Raw genomic sequence first — 13,069 nt, 5'->3', positions numbered from 1 at the left:
AAGAGAGTGAGACCTTTGCGGAAAGGGCGGACGGGAGGCAGGGGGTGACACCTGTCCCTGTCACCCAGAGGCACGCCACATGTCAGCCGTCGCTCGTGCTTCCCGGCAGAAGCCCCTACACGTTGGGTTTCTGTCACTTGCGGCAAAGAGCCCAACAGAGACAACAGAGGAGCTCGCGTCGCGAACGCTGCCCAGCTCGGAGCCGGGGCCCTGCCGTGGGCGGACAGCAATCGCCTGGGCTAAAGCCTCAGCGACACTCGACACTCGGGATCCGACCTCTTAGCGCCTCCCGCGGCCGCCGACGCCCCCACGCACCCACCAGGGGACACATTTCCACCACATCGTCACCCACACGGGGACTCACGTCACACGAGCCGGACACCGCAGGCCTGTGGACGGTCGGACCGTAGGGCAGGCGGCTCACCCTGCCGATGCCCAGAGCGGGGGACGGGGACAGGGGCCGGGAACGCCCACCTTCCCCGACACTCCCACCGTCTGCCCCTCGCTTCCCGACCTGCATCGGGGGGGACGAGCTCACCCCCGTCTTCTCTCCCCATGGGTCTGACCCCACTTGTTCTCAAAATTTTTGACCCACCAACAGCACATTTTTGGGAGGAGGGGGGCATCGCTGTTCAGGGTTTATGGTTAATCCATCCGTTATCAACCCAGAATTAGTCCAAAAGTGGGTGACTTAGAACAATGGTTCAAGGCGGTAACAATAAGGCAGCAAATTTACCACCACTTACGGAGCCACATGCGGACGGCCCCGGGGGCTTTCTTTCCCCTCTTGGTAAGGCGACTGCGCCAGGCCCTGGGGACAGCAAGGCCTCTCTGGCTGGTGTCAGCACCCCTGGCAGGCAGGCCTGTCCCAGGGCCACAAGCTGGTGATCGTGGCCCCGGAGCGCACCTTCCCAGACGTGCTCGGGAGAATGGAGACCCCCGAACACGTTTCCTGCCGCGTCTCCGACAGGCCGTGCTGAGGCCCAGCGCGAGAGCTGGGGGCGCCGTGTGCCTGGTTCTCAGCTCCGAGAGCTTTGCCTACCGTCTCAGCGCACACGCAGGAGACACACACGTCACTTTCCACGGAAACGGTGCCCCTCCCCTCCCCGCTCTGTCACCAACACTTGGACCTGAGCAGAGCACAGAGGAGGCGACTGTGTTAAACGTGGGACACGCCTGGGTGGCTCAGTCGGTTAAGCATCTACTTCGACTCAGGCCATGATCTCGTGGTTCGTGGGTTCGAGCCCTGCATCGGGCTCTGTGCTGACAGCTCGGAGCCTGGAGCCTGCTTCCGATTCTGGGTCTTCCTCTCTCTCTGCCCCTCCCCCACTCATGCTGTCTGTCTCTCAAAAATAAATAAACATTAAAAGAATTTTTTTTTTTTTAACATGGGACGAAGGGGGAATTCTGTAGGGTTCTTTCTACTTACCAAGGATGGAAGGGAAACAAACCGAGGTCAACGAGTCGGTCTCACTGGTGGTACCAGCTGGTAGGCTGGCTACCTAGAACTTTCTCAGACGGCCCTGACTGCAAACATTCCATCCAATGCAGAAAAAAAAAAGCACCTGCAGACTGCAGAGCTCCATTTGGGATTCAGAAAGTGCAACCAGGGGCGCCTGGGCGGCTCAGTCAGCAGAGCATTGGGCTCCCGATATCAGCTCGGGTCATGGTCCCAGGGTCATGGGATCGAGCCCCAAGTCAAGCTCCAAGCTGCGTGTGGAGCCTGCTTGGGATTCTCTCTCTCCCTCTCCCCTGCTCGCGTGTACGCTAAAATAAAAAACAAAAAATGTAAAAGAAAATGCGATCGAGCACGCATACCATCCGGCACACGCACTTACCCCCGACGTCTACCGCCGCGGACGATGAGGCCAAGCTGGGGGCTCTCAGTCCTCACGAAGCAGGACAGGACGCGGATCCTGCCAGCCCCGCACCCAGGCAGCAGAAGGCGGGGGAGGGGAGCCGCGGGGGCGGCTGACCGGCGGCTCGCAGAATCTGAGTGACATCGTGGCCGAGACGCAGCGTCTGCTCCAACAGGCAGAGGGGCCACAGGTGTGACTCATCCTGCATCGGTTTTGGGTTTTGTTCCTCGTCACCTAAAATGAGCAGTTTCCCCACTGTCTCCACACCTGCATTCTGCAAAGCTCCAGCTCGTGTTTTAGAGAATGTTCTCCCTCTCAGACCCAGAGCAGTAGCAGACCGAACACTTCATTTCCTGCCATTTTAACCTTAAAATGTTAAAATGGAGGCTTTCTTGCGTCGTTGACTTCTTACTGTGCAGTTCCTAAAATTGCCTGAGGTTTCTAGACACTTCTGCATGATAGTCCTTCCAAAAGAAAACACCCTCCACCAAAACGACCGTTCTCAGATCCCATCTGCTTTAGCTCTGCGAACCCTGAGGGACGGCAGCAGATCCGGGTCACCCCCGGACGCCCCGCCCACCCCACGTCAGCACCGGAAGTGCAAGGCCCGCGCTGGCAAGTTGCTCGGCGGCCCCCCGGCCGAGCCCTCCCATCGGCCCGTCCACCACAGAAGTGCTTTGCTCTCAACTTTCCTGACCCCGAGCCACCCCCACCCCCCACCCCGACAGAGAGCCGCTCGCTGCGGACGCAGAGCCCGGGCAGGGGAACCGTGTGCGCTCAGCTGTCAGAGCACACTACGAAAATCACACATCTGCAAGGGTAAACGTCGCCGTCATCTGGAAGAACCCCATCGGCAGAACTCGCTGTGACCTCATGAGACGTGGCTGACCTGTTGACGGGATCGCGTCACCCGTCCCCCGCCCTCGGGAGGCACAGGCAGCGATGGTCCGAGGAGCTCAGTGGCCCCCCACCCCAGGGTCCCCCTCAGCCACGGCAGGGCTCCGGAAACTGACCTGGCCGCGGCTGGTAAAAAGCGCGTGTGCACGCGTGTGCACCGATTTGTAAGAGCACAGAAACTGAGCTGCACTGCGGGGTTTGACTCCCTGCAAACCAGCAAATCCGCAGGCACTTGGTGTGCTTTTCCATCACTGCGTGTTTGCATTTCTACTGGGAGATGTTTTACCTCCTTAAACACAGACTAAACCCGCACTCGTCTCAGGATAACCAGCTATAGGAGGCTGGAAGCCGTCTGGGGCCCATCAACCCTTGATAAACCCTTGATGAAAGGTGTGTCCTCCCAGCTCCGAGCTGGCCACCCCAGCGTCTGCGACACACGCAGGTGTTCGTGTCCAGTTGCCTCGAGCTGTGTGAAGTGGACAGGAGGGTGGGGACGTCTGTGGCAGGTTTAGGGGTGTAGGGGGAGTCAGGAGCCATGTCAAGGGTGAGAAGCAGCCCGTGTGAACCCCTCAGAAGAAACTGCTGAGCCCACACAGAAGCCACACAAGACGGAACATGAGATTGGATGGGGGCTCTGTAGGGGCACCTGGGTGGCTCAGCTGGTTAAGCGTCCGACTCTTGGTTTCAGCTCAGGTTCGAGGGTTCGAGCCCCGCATCAGGCTCACCGCTGACGGTGCAGGGCCTGCTCAGGATCCTCTCTCTCCCCTCCCTGCCCTCCCCTCATCACTGTGTCTCCCTCAAAAATTAAAAAGAATTTTTAATGTGGGCTTTGTAAGTAAAGCCATGACCCACTCAGGGGAGATCGGTATCAGACATTTCTATATTTTACAGCACGATTTTGACGTGAATTAAATCTAGCGTGTGGTCTCTTAACCGAAGCGTAGCGCACACGGCCGTGCGTGGAGCCAGGCCGAGGCAGGAGACCCGTCGGGAGAACACTCGTCCAGAGGCCGCTGCCGGCTCTCCCGGGGGTTACTCCAGCACCCGTCCGACGCGCCCACCATGCTGCCTTCACTCCTGTAAGGAGTCAGGGTCTTCAAAGTGGGGAGTCGGAAATGCCAAGCTGACAGATGGGAGCTCACGTGAGGGGCAGAAATGACAGGCGCAAAGCTGTGCCTCTGGTTGATCGGCAAGTCACTGAAACACCTGGCCACTCAGATGATCCAGCACGAGCCTCTTCGGACGGGACCGGGGCCCCTCCTCCCTCGCCAGCTCTTCCTTCTGCGTAAAGACAGGGACAGAGACGGGGGCCGGAAGAGCGTGGAGACCGGAGACAGGACCCGCTCACTCAGGAACCGTGGACAAAGGCAACCAGGGAAAGCCACAGGCATGTGAGACTCTCAGAGGCTAGATTCCAAACGGATAAAGTATCTGGGGCTCAGTGGTTAACCCAGATCCCAGTACAGGGTTGGGAAGTTCCTGGATTATCCGTCTGCCTCTTAACAGGAGACACCGATGCAGGGCCTGAGACCCAGCTGGGGCCTTTCACAGTGTCATTTACCCTAAGTAAGAATAAAGTAAAAATGGGTATTTCTTTATCACACCAACGCGTAAACCAGTGGGAAGATACCCGCTTGTGTTCTGACTGTTCAATATCCCAGCCACGGAACACCCACCACTATGTGCTCCATGGCTTTGAACAGAGGACACACCGCGGGGCACCTGGGGGCTCAGTCGGCTGAGTGGTGGACTTTGGCTCAGGTCAGAACCTCAAGGTTCATGGGTTCGAGCCCCGCGTCGGGCTCTGTGCTGACAGCTCGGAGCCTGGAGCCCGCTTCGGATCCTCCGTCCCCCTCTCTCTGCCCTTCCTCTGCTCATGCTCTCTCTCTCTCTCTCAAATAAAACGTTAAAAAAAAAAAAAAGATGAATTTTAACATGAAGATTTTTAATCCAGTTTAAAAAACACTTAAAACAATCTGCCCATCAAAACAAGAGGTTGATTTGGGGTCTATTATTGTAACCCATTAGGCAAAATCATATTTCAGAATCGTTGAGAAAAAAGATAATGTCCTAGTTTTCTTGTTAAAAAAAACAAACAAAAAACCTTGCTTGTAAAAGAGTTAACAGGAAAATCAACCTGGAAATCTCAGTGAACAAACACTAACACAGATGAAATATAAATTCCTTATATGCGTGTATGAATGACCACGACCACAGAAAGTATCCGAACGGTGATTTTAATGACCGGTATGTTCCCGAATAAGGACTCCAAGCCCAGAGCACAGAATTAAGGCAGCTACTTTGTTTCCAACAAGAAAGTGCACAAGGAACCCCGAGTGTCCCCCGACCGCAGTCTCCACCCAGTTCTGGGAGAAAAGTGTCCTCTAGCTGGCCAGTCTGTCATCCACCGTGACACCCGCCTATGAGGCAGACCTGGCATCGACCGACATGTGCTTACTGTGCGGGCGCCAGGTGTGGCGGGGCGGCTCAGTACTCACATCTGGAAGGTGCTCTCGTTTGCGGTAAAATCGACCGTGCGCGCTGACACACGGCTGCCGGCCGCCAATCTCGAATTACGTAAAATGTGATTTGTCCACATTCCCAGAGCTGCTAACGTGTAAAAATCACTCGTATAAAAAGCTCCTCTCATTAAACGCCCTCGAATCAAATAACCTCGCGGAGGAAGGCTCTCGTGGCCCCCGCTCTACAGCAGAAAAGCAAGGAGGAAGGACAGGTCCTCCGCTGGGATCGCGTTCAGGACATTCCCAAGGGCGAAGGGTGAGCGAGGCCCCCAGGGCGCCGCTACTCCGTCTGCGCCAAGAATTCCACGTACTGCCCCCGAACCTCGAAATGGTCGGCCGGCCGGTTGTACGCCGTCCACACCGGTTCTCCCACAAACAGCCGCATGGCTTTCACGTAGTTCTGGAAAACACACAAACACACCCAGCTGTCAAACCAGCCCTCAGGGTGACCTCCCTGGCTGCGTCTGCTCCTGCTCCTGCGTCTTAACCACGCGGCCACGTTTCTTCTCCGAAAGGAGGTAAGGGGCGCCGGGGCCCCAAGTTCGCGTGCCCAGGAAAGCACGGGGCGCGGAGGTCCAGCGCTGAGCCCACTCCTGCGACCCGCGCTGACCGCCTGCCTGCGCGCTCCCCTCGGCACCGCTCTCCTAACGTCAGGGCCCCGCGCCGCTCAACACCGGTGAGGACGGCGCGGCGCCCTCCCTCAAATTACCAATGTACGTGCCGTTCGAGCCCGTTCTCGCTTCTAGGAATTTACCCTGGTGACAAAGTCACACCTGTGCAAGTGACAAGCGCGTAAGGTTATTAGTCCCAGCACGGTTCACCGCAGCAAACAGGGAGCGGTCTGCACGCCCAGCGGGAGGGATCATCCTGACCGTGGAATAAGCCGGCCCGGCGGGCGGGGGTCTGGGGCTCGTCTGAGGACGGAGCCGGGCGGCTGCACGGAAGGACCCGCCCCCCACCCACGGCCAGGAAATGATCCGAGAGCGGACCCGGGGAAGGGAAATGTGGAACCTCGTGTAGAGGCCGCCGCGTCCTGTGCCGGGAGGACACAACACTCACACCCGCCGGAGCGCACAGGGCTGGGCAGCGGGGGAGAAAGGAAGCCGTCCGCTTGGCGCCCTTCCAGAATTCTGGGTTTACACCACATGCCTTTAGTTTCCGTTCGGAAACCATACTTACCTCTCGGGTTTGGCCCAAACCCCAACCAGAGAGCGACCTCGCTTCCGTGCTGACGGCCGATCCTCACGCCAAGACTGGTATCGCTCTACAGTTTCGCTCCGAACAGAAACGCTCGGGAAAGCGACAGAGCAGCAGGGACCTAGAGACGCCCACCGAGCTGCACCCCTACACTCAACCACGTGCTCTCTCCTTAAAGGAGCGGGATCCCTTCCTGCTGACCTGCCTGGCCTCCCGGGGACCGCGGGTCGTGTGTGCACATGTGCCGCCACCGACCAAGGACGAAGCCGGAGCTTCCTGACGGCCCGCAGGTGGCGTGTGGCCCCCAGGCTCCCGCCGGCCTCTCCCGGGGGAGCCTGGGGCCCCGGCTCACGAGCTCCGGAGCGGCGGGGGCGCCACTGAGAGGGCAGTGCCGCGAGCTCCCGACATCCGTGCACGGACACCTGCGAATCCAATACAGCGATCCTACCTTTTCATCCAGCGTGAAGCGGTGATAGATCCCGGCGGGAAGGGTGATCATGTCTCCTTTCTCCATGAAGATGCGGATCCACTTGTCCTCCTTGTCCCTCACATCAAAGTAGCCGCTGCCATCCAAGATGTAGCGGATCTCGTCGTCCAGGTGCAGGTGCTCCTTGTAGAACATCTTGATCTGGACAGGAAGGACACCGCCACATCTCTCGGGGCCCGTCCCCAAGTCAGCACAGGTCCAGCCACCGACCCCGCCCTCAAAGACCAGGACTGGGGTGGACAGGGTCCCTTCATAAAAATAGAAATATTCTGGGGGCGCCTGGGGGGCTCAGCCGGTTGAGCATCTGACTTCAGCTCAGGTCATGACCCTCAGGTCAGGGTTCGTGGGTTTGAGCCCCGCATCGGGCTCTGTGCTGACAGCATGGAGCCTGCTTGGGATTCTCTATCTCCGTCTGTCTGCCCCTTCCCCACTCACATTCTTTCTCGCTCTCTCTCAAAATAAATAAATAAACTTAAAAAAAAGGCGGGGGGCGTCTGGGTGGCTCAGTCGGTTATGCGGCCGACTTCGGCTCAGGTCATGATTTCACAGTCTGTGAGTTCGAGCCCCACATCGGGCTCTGTGCTGACAGCTCAGAGCCTGGAGCCTTTTTCGGATTCTGTGTCTCCCTTTCTCTGCCCCTCCCCCATTCATGCTCTGTCTCTCTCTGTCTCAAAAATAAACGTTAAAAAAAAAATTTTTTTTTTTTAATTAAAAAAAAACAAAACAAAACTTTAAAAAAGAAAGCTCCAGGCCCAGAGGGCTTCACTGGTTAATCTGCCAAACATGTCAGGAAAAAATAAAACTGCTGTACACATACTGTTCTAAAAAACAGAAACGGAGGTAACACTTCTCAGTTGACTCTATGGGCCGGCATTACTCTGATACAAAACTCAAATGAAGACGTTAAAAGGAAAAAAAGGGATGCCTGGGTGGGTCAATAAGTTAAGACTCTAACTCTTGGTTTCGGCTCAGGTCGTGATCTCACGGTTTGTGAGTTCAAGCTCCACGTCGGGCTCTGTGCTGACAGCGCAGAGCCTGCTTGGGATCCTCTCTCCCCCTCTCTCTGCCCCTCCCCTGCTTTCTCTTTCTCAAAATAACTAAATAAACATTAAAAAAAAAGCAAAAAAAAAAGAGCTTGTGTTTACTAGTAGTAGATAGAATGATTCCTCCTCACGCAGTGTAGAACTCCATTACCTTTTCTTCATAATCTGGTAGTTTATCCTTGCATATGGTTATTATGTCCATCCAGGAATAGTTTCTCTCTTTTCGGATCTTTTCTAACTCTGGATCATTCTCGTATTTGTCAGCATCAAGCTATAAGAGTTTAAACGGCAACAAAAAAGAGGTCACGTTAATGCAAGGAAACATGGATCTCTTTCTGGATCCCCAAAATGATCACATTCCAAATGTATCAGCGAGTCCTTTGTCAATCACAACCTAACCTTCCTTCCCCGCCCTCCCTGTTTCTCTTAAGGGCTTCCCCATCTTCTCTGTACCAGCTGAAGAGGCCGAAGTTGTGTTAAACTCCTGCTCCCTTCCCCCCAGCAGTCCTTCCTGCGGGTTCTACGTCACTGTTCCAGTCCCACTGCCAGGAGCCCAGGGAAAGTGGCCAAGCCTGTCCAAGGCACCAACCATCCCCCCGCCCCCCATCCTATTCCTCCAGCGCCAGCCCTCTGCAGGTCTGGCTGATTTCTCTACGGCACGTCTCTGGTCCGTCGTGTCCCGGGGCAGAAATGACTCCTGTTCTGAAGGGCTGCAAATATAACCCGGGTTCACCGCCCTGGGACGCGAGGCCTTCCATCATGAGGCCCGGGGTGTCTCTTCTTCTCTGTCCATATTCCCTGTTTACTTTTAAAGTTTATCTATTGAGAGAGAAAGGGAGAGAGAGAAGGCATGACATGGGGAGGGGCAAAGAGAGAGGAGAGTGAGAATCCCAAGCAGGATCTGCACTGTCAGCATGGAGCCGGGTGCGGGGCTCGAACTCACAAACTGCAAGATCGCGACCTGAGCAGAAGTCAGTGCTTAACCAACTGAGCAACCCAGGCGCCCCTCATTCCCTGTTGTTGTTTAATCTACATCCCAAACCAATGAATAAGAGTATCTGCTTCTCCAAAAGACACCTGACGGTTCACATCCCCGCATCCTTGCTCCTGATGGCTTCCTCCACCTAGAAAGTTCCTTCACCATTTTATCACAATCCTATCTATTCTTCAAGGCCCAATTCTAACAGCACGTTGGTCATGAAGCCCTCCCCTAGGACTCTAGGCAGAATTAGTCTGCACTCCTACTTCAAACTATCGGAAATGAATTTAGTATCCTTGGCCCTACACGGCGATAGAATGCACATTTCATCACAACTACTAAACAACAAACTCCAGAATACCTTTTTTTGAGAGACAGAGAGACAGAGAGAGAGAGAGAGAGAGAAAGGGCACAAGTGAGTGAAGGGCAGAGAGGGAGAGAGAATCCCAGGAGGGGGAGAAAGAGAGAAGTGGGGCTCACCCAAAGCGGGGCCCGAGCTCACCGGATGCGGAACTCCCAACCCATGAACCGTGAGATCACGACCTGAGCCGAAGTCAGATGCCTGACGGCGGAGCCGTCCAGGCGCCCCCAACTCCAGAATATCTTCAGGTACTAGTCATCGATACATTAATTTCTGCACAGCTCACTCCCCAAGTTATCCAGTCCACCCCTGGATGTGCACAGCACCGATCTACTTCAAATGGTGTGTGTCAGAGCTTTGTATCACTCTGCTGTGTCGCTGACAGCAGACAAGAAAAAGGGTCCGTCGGTTCCCGATGATCAAGAATGGTTACTACGAAGACAGTACGTAAGAATACGCAGGACACGGGCACTGGGGGGCTCAGTCGGTTAGGCTCCTGATTTCGGCTCAGGTCGTATCTCACGGTTTGCTGGTTCGGGCCCCACATCGGGCTCTGTCCTGATGGGCGTGCAGAGCCTGCTTGGGATTCTCTCTCTCCCTCTCTCTCAAAATAAATAAAATGAACTTAAAAAAAAAAAAAAAAAAGAATACACAGGACACAAAGACCACAGAGTAAACATAATTTAATTTTTACAGCCCTTTGACTTATCCACAGCAGAAGCAGAAGGCAGGAGGAACTGGGTTTGACCCATGAAATTACTAAAAGATGCCTTTTATTTTTTTTTTATTTTTTATTTTTTTATTAAATTTTTTTTTTCCAACGTTTATTTATTTTTGGGACAGAGAGAGACAGAGCATGAACGGGGGAGGGGCAGAGAGAGAGGGAGACACAGAATCGGAAACAGGCTCCAGGCTCTGAGCCATCAGCCCAGAGCCCGACGCGGGGCTCGAACTCACGGACCGCGAGATCATGACCTGGCTGAAGTCGGACGCTTAACCGACTGCGCCACCCAGGCGCCCCTAAAAGATGCCTTTTAAAATGTAGTATTTCAGGGGCGCCTGGGCAGCTCGGTCGGTTGAGCGTCCGACTTCGGCTCAGGTCACGATCTTGCAATCTCTGAGTTCGAGTCCCGCATCAGGCTCTGCACTGACAGCTCGGAGCCTGGAGCCTGCTTCGGATTCTGTGTCTCCCACTCTCTCTGCCCCTCCCCGCTCATGCTCTGTCTTTCTCTCTGTCAAAAATTAGTAAATATTAAAAAAAAAAAAGTTTTTAATAAAATGTCGTATTTTATCACTTGGATACTTTCACAAGTTGACCAACATCTCATTCTTGTTCTAAGCTGTAAAAACCAGAATGAAACCCCCAAAGCACAGTAGCTTGACCTTTCTGATTGTTTACATTGCAGATAATTGATTTTACGATAAAACAAAATTTCCCTCTGTAACAGACACTGCATACCATTTGATTGTTTCAAAAATGGTACCTTCCAGTAGGTTGGGTGTTTTAACCTTAGCCTGGGAAAAGACAAATACTCCGTAAACATTAACACAGGCACAAAAGCAACCCGTTTAGTAGAGAGGAAGCCCTTTTAATGGCGAGGCGGCCAGCCGTGCTTCTACACTGGCTCATGTGAAAATGAACCAAAGGAGCCTTGTTTACCAGGGACGGGGAGGCCGGCAGGGGGCGCTCCGACGCCCCGCGCTCCCCGTCAACGGCCGACCCACCAGAAGCCTCGCCTGGCAGGTGGCCGCTGCTTCACTACACCTGCAGGTTTCCTCCCACCCCAGCAACGGCCCCGCGAAGCCACCGCTCCAGCTCCCAGTTTACTCCAGAGTGGTTTTTGTTTACAACAGCATTCCCAACTCCTCCTCCACCTTTTTAATAAAAGACTGTTCCTCTCATTTATTAGGGGACTTGACCACGGTTTTGCTGTGGTTTGCTTAGGTTGGACTTCAATCCTCTATTCCTAAATAAACCCATTTTCACTGCTAAAATAACGGGGCAGTTCTGTTTTGAAAGTCAACACTACTAGGGGCGCCTGGCTGGCTCAGTCCCTAGAACATGCGACTCCTGATCTCCGGGTTGTGAGTCCGAGCCCCCATGTCTGGTGTAGAGATTACTTAAACAGTTAAAGAAAATACAGAAAAGAAAAAAAAAGAAAAGAGAGAAAAGGAAGGGAGGAAGGAAGAGAAAGAAAAGAAGAAAAGAAAGAAAGAAAAAGAAAGAAAGAAAGAAAGAAAGAAAGAAAGAAAGAAAGAAAGAAAGAAAGAAAAGAGAGAGAGAAAGAACGAACAAACGAACGTTAACACTGCTCAACCAGAGGTACCAAGAAGACCTGCTTCTCCTTTATCTAAAAGAGACCAGATGAGGTCTAAAGTGCTGTTAGGCTGGAACATTCTACGAGCCTGTCCGCCGGGGGTAAAGCGTCGCTACAAAACAAATCAGACTTTATTCCATTCTGGTCCCAGATGGAGCACGCGCGCGGGAGCGGACGTCACAGCAGACTCCGACAGCCGGGCCCCTGCAGCCCGCGGTGGGGGAGGGGGGGAGAGCGGTCCTGCCGAGACCCACCCCCCCCCAGACCCCGCACCCCTGCGTGCACCTCGCCAGGAGGGCACACCTGCCGCCGGCGCACCGCACAGGGACCCTGGGTGGCCCAAGGTCTCCTTCCCCGCTCTCGCCCGCTGCAGTCCGCTAACGCCGCGAACCCACCCGCCGCGTCAGACCGCAGACCCCAGACCCCCGCCCCGACACCTCGCGGGGAACCCGACTCCCCCCACAACCCCTCTGCAAGCATGCGCAGCGCGCCCAGGCCGCCCACCACCCAGCGGAGACGCCGAGCATGCGCAGGACGCCCAGGCCCCCTAGAGGCGCGCAAGCGCTGAGCGCCCCGCACGCCGCCGCTCGGCCGGATCGAGAGCATGCGCACCGCTCCCGGGGCGCCTAGACTCCAGCCCCGCTACCCAGTGCGCGTTGCGTGCCCCGGGCGCCGCCGACCGCCCGACCCCTGACCCCCCTGTAGGAGCATGCGCAGCTCTTCCCCCGGCCCTGTCCTGGCCGCGGTCCCCACTCGCCGAAGCTTCGGGTGTGCGGGGAGCGCGGGGGCGGGTGGGGGGAAACACCGCCCCCGCCCGCCCCCGCGCCGCGTACCTTCCAGTAAAGAACCCCGAGCCGGCGCAGCTGCTCCAGGCCGACCGGGCTGCAGGGGTCGCCGCGGTGGGGCAGCCTCGGGTCGTCGGCCGACTCGTCCATGTACCAGGCCTGCACCATGGCCGGGCCGGGGACGCGGTGGCGGAAGAACGGGCGCGCCGCGCGGGGAAGGCCTTTGCCCCGGGGCGGCCGGGCGGGGCGGGGCCGGCGCGCCCGTCGGAGGGGGCGGGGCGTGGGGGAGAGAAGGGGGACTGCGGGGCGGGCGGGCGGGGAGGGGGTGCAACGGGGGGGCGGGGCTGGTGACCAGGAGGAAGAGCCTGCCCCAGGGCCAAGGGTCAACTTGCTGCCGCTCAGCGGGGACCGCGTGGGTGAGACAGACGGAATTCGCACCGAGTCTGGCCTCGTCCTAGGTAAACGGGGCGTCCCGAGTCTTTCCTACTGCCCTGCTCTCGGGGTGCACGGGGCGCAGGTAAAATTCAGCGTCCTCCAGCCCTCTGCAAGTGGCGCCGGGTGCTAGGATCTCTGGACAGCCAGAAGAATCTTGTGAAACAAACAGTATTTTACAGGAAGGAA

At 56.0% G+C, this 13,069-nt stretch overlaps 1 protein-coding gene across 1 annotated transcript; it reads right to left on the bottom strand.

Annotated features, from left to right (window-relative positions):
* Window positions 1-4,977: 4,977 nt before the first annotated feature.
* ADI1 (acireductone dioxygenase 1) lies at window positions 4,978-12,685 on the bottom strand. The gene is made up of 4 exons (XM_047069082.1): window positions 12,497-12,685; window positions 8,157-8,276; window positions 6,924-7,103; window positions 4,978-5,678 (listed from the first exon to the last, which is right to left on the bottom strand). The coding sequence occupies exons 1-4, from the start codon at window positions 12,614-12,616 to the stop codon at window positions 5,559-5,561; spliced, it is 540 nt and encodes a 179-aa protein (XP_046925038.1). The 5' UTR covers window positions 12,617-12,685; the 3' UTR covers window positions 4,978-5,558.
* Between the last annotated feature and the right edge of the window lie 384 nt (window positions 12,686-13,069).

The sequence above is a fragment of the Lynx rufus genome, unplaced genomic scaffold (assembly GCF_022079265.1).
Source record: "Lynx rufus isolate CCGP_SWC_20201006 ecotype Redwood Valley unplaced genomic scaffold, mLynRuf1.p SCAF_8, whole genome shotgun sequence".
Taxonomy (NCBI): domain Eukaryota; kingdom Metazoa; phylum Chordata; class Mammalia; order Carnivora; family Felidae; genus Lynx; species Lynx rufus.
The sequence above is the reverse complement of the archived record's forward strand: the minus strand, read 5'-3'. Positions and strand labels throughout refer to the sequence as shown.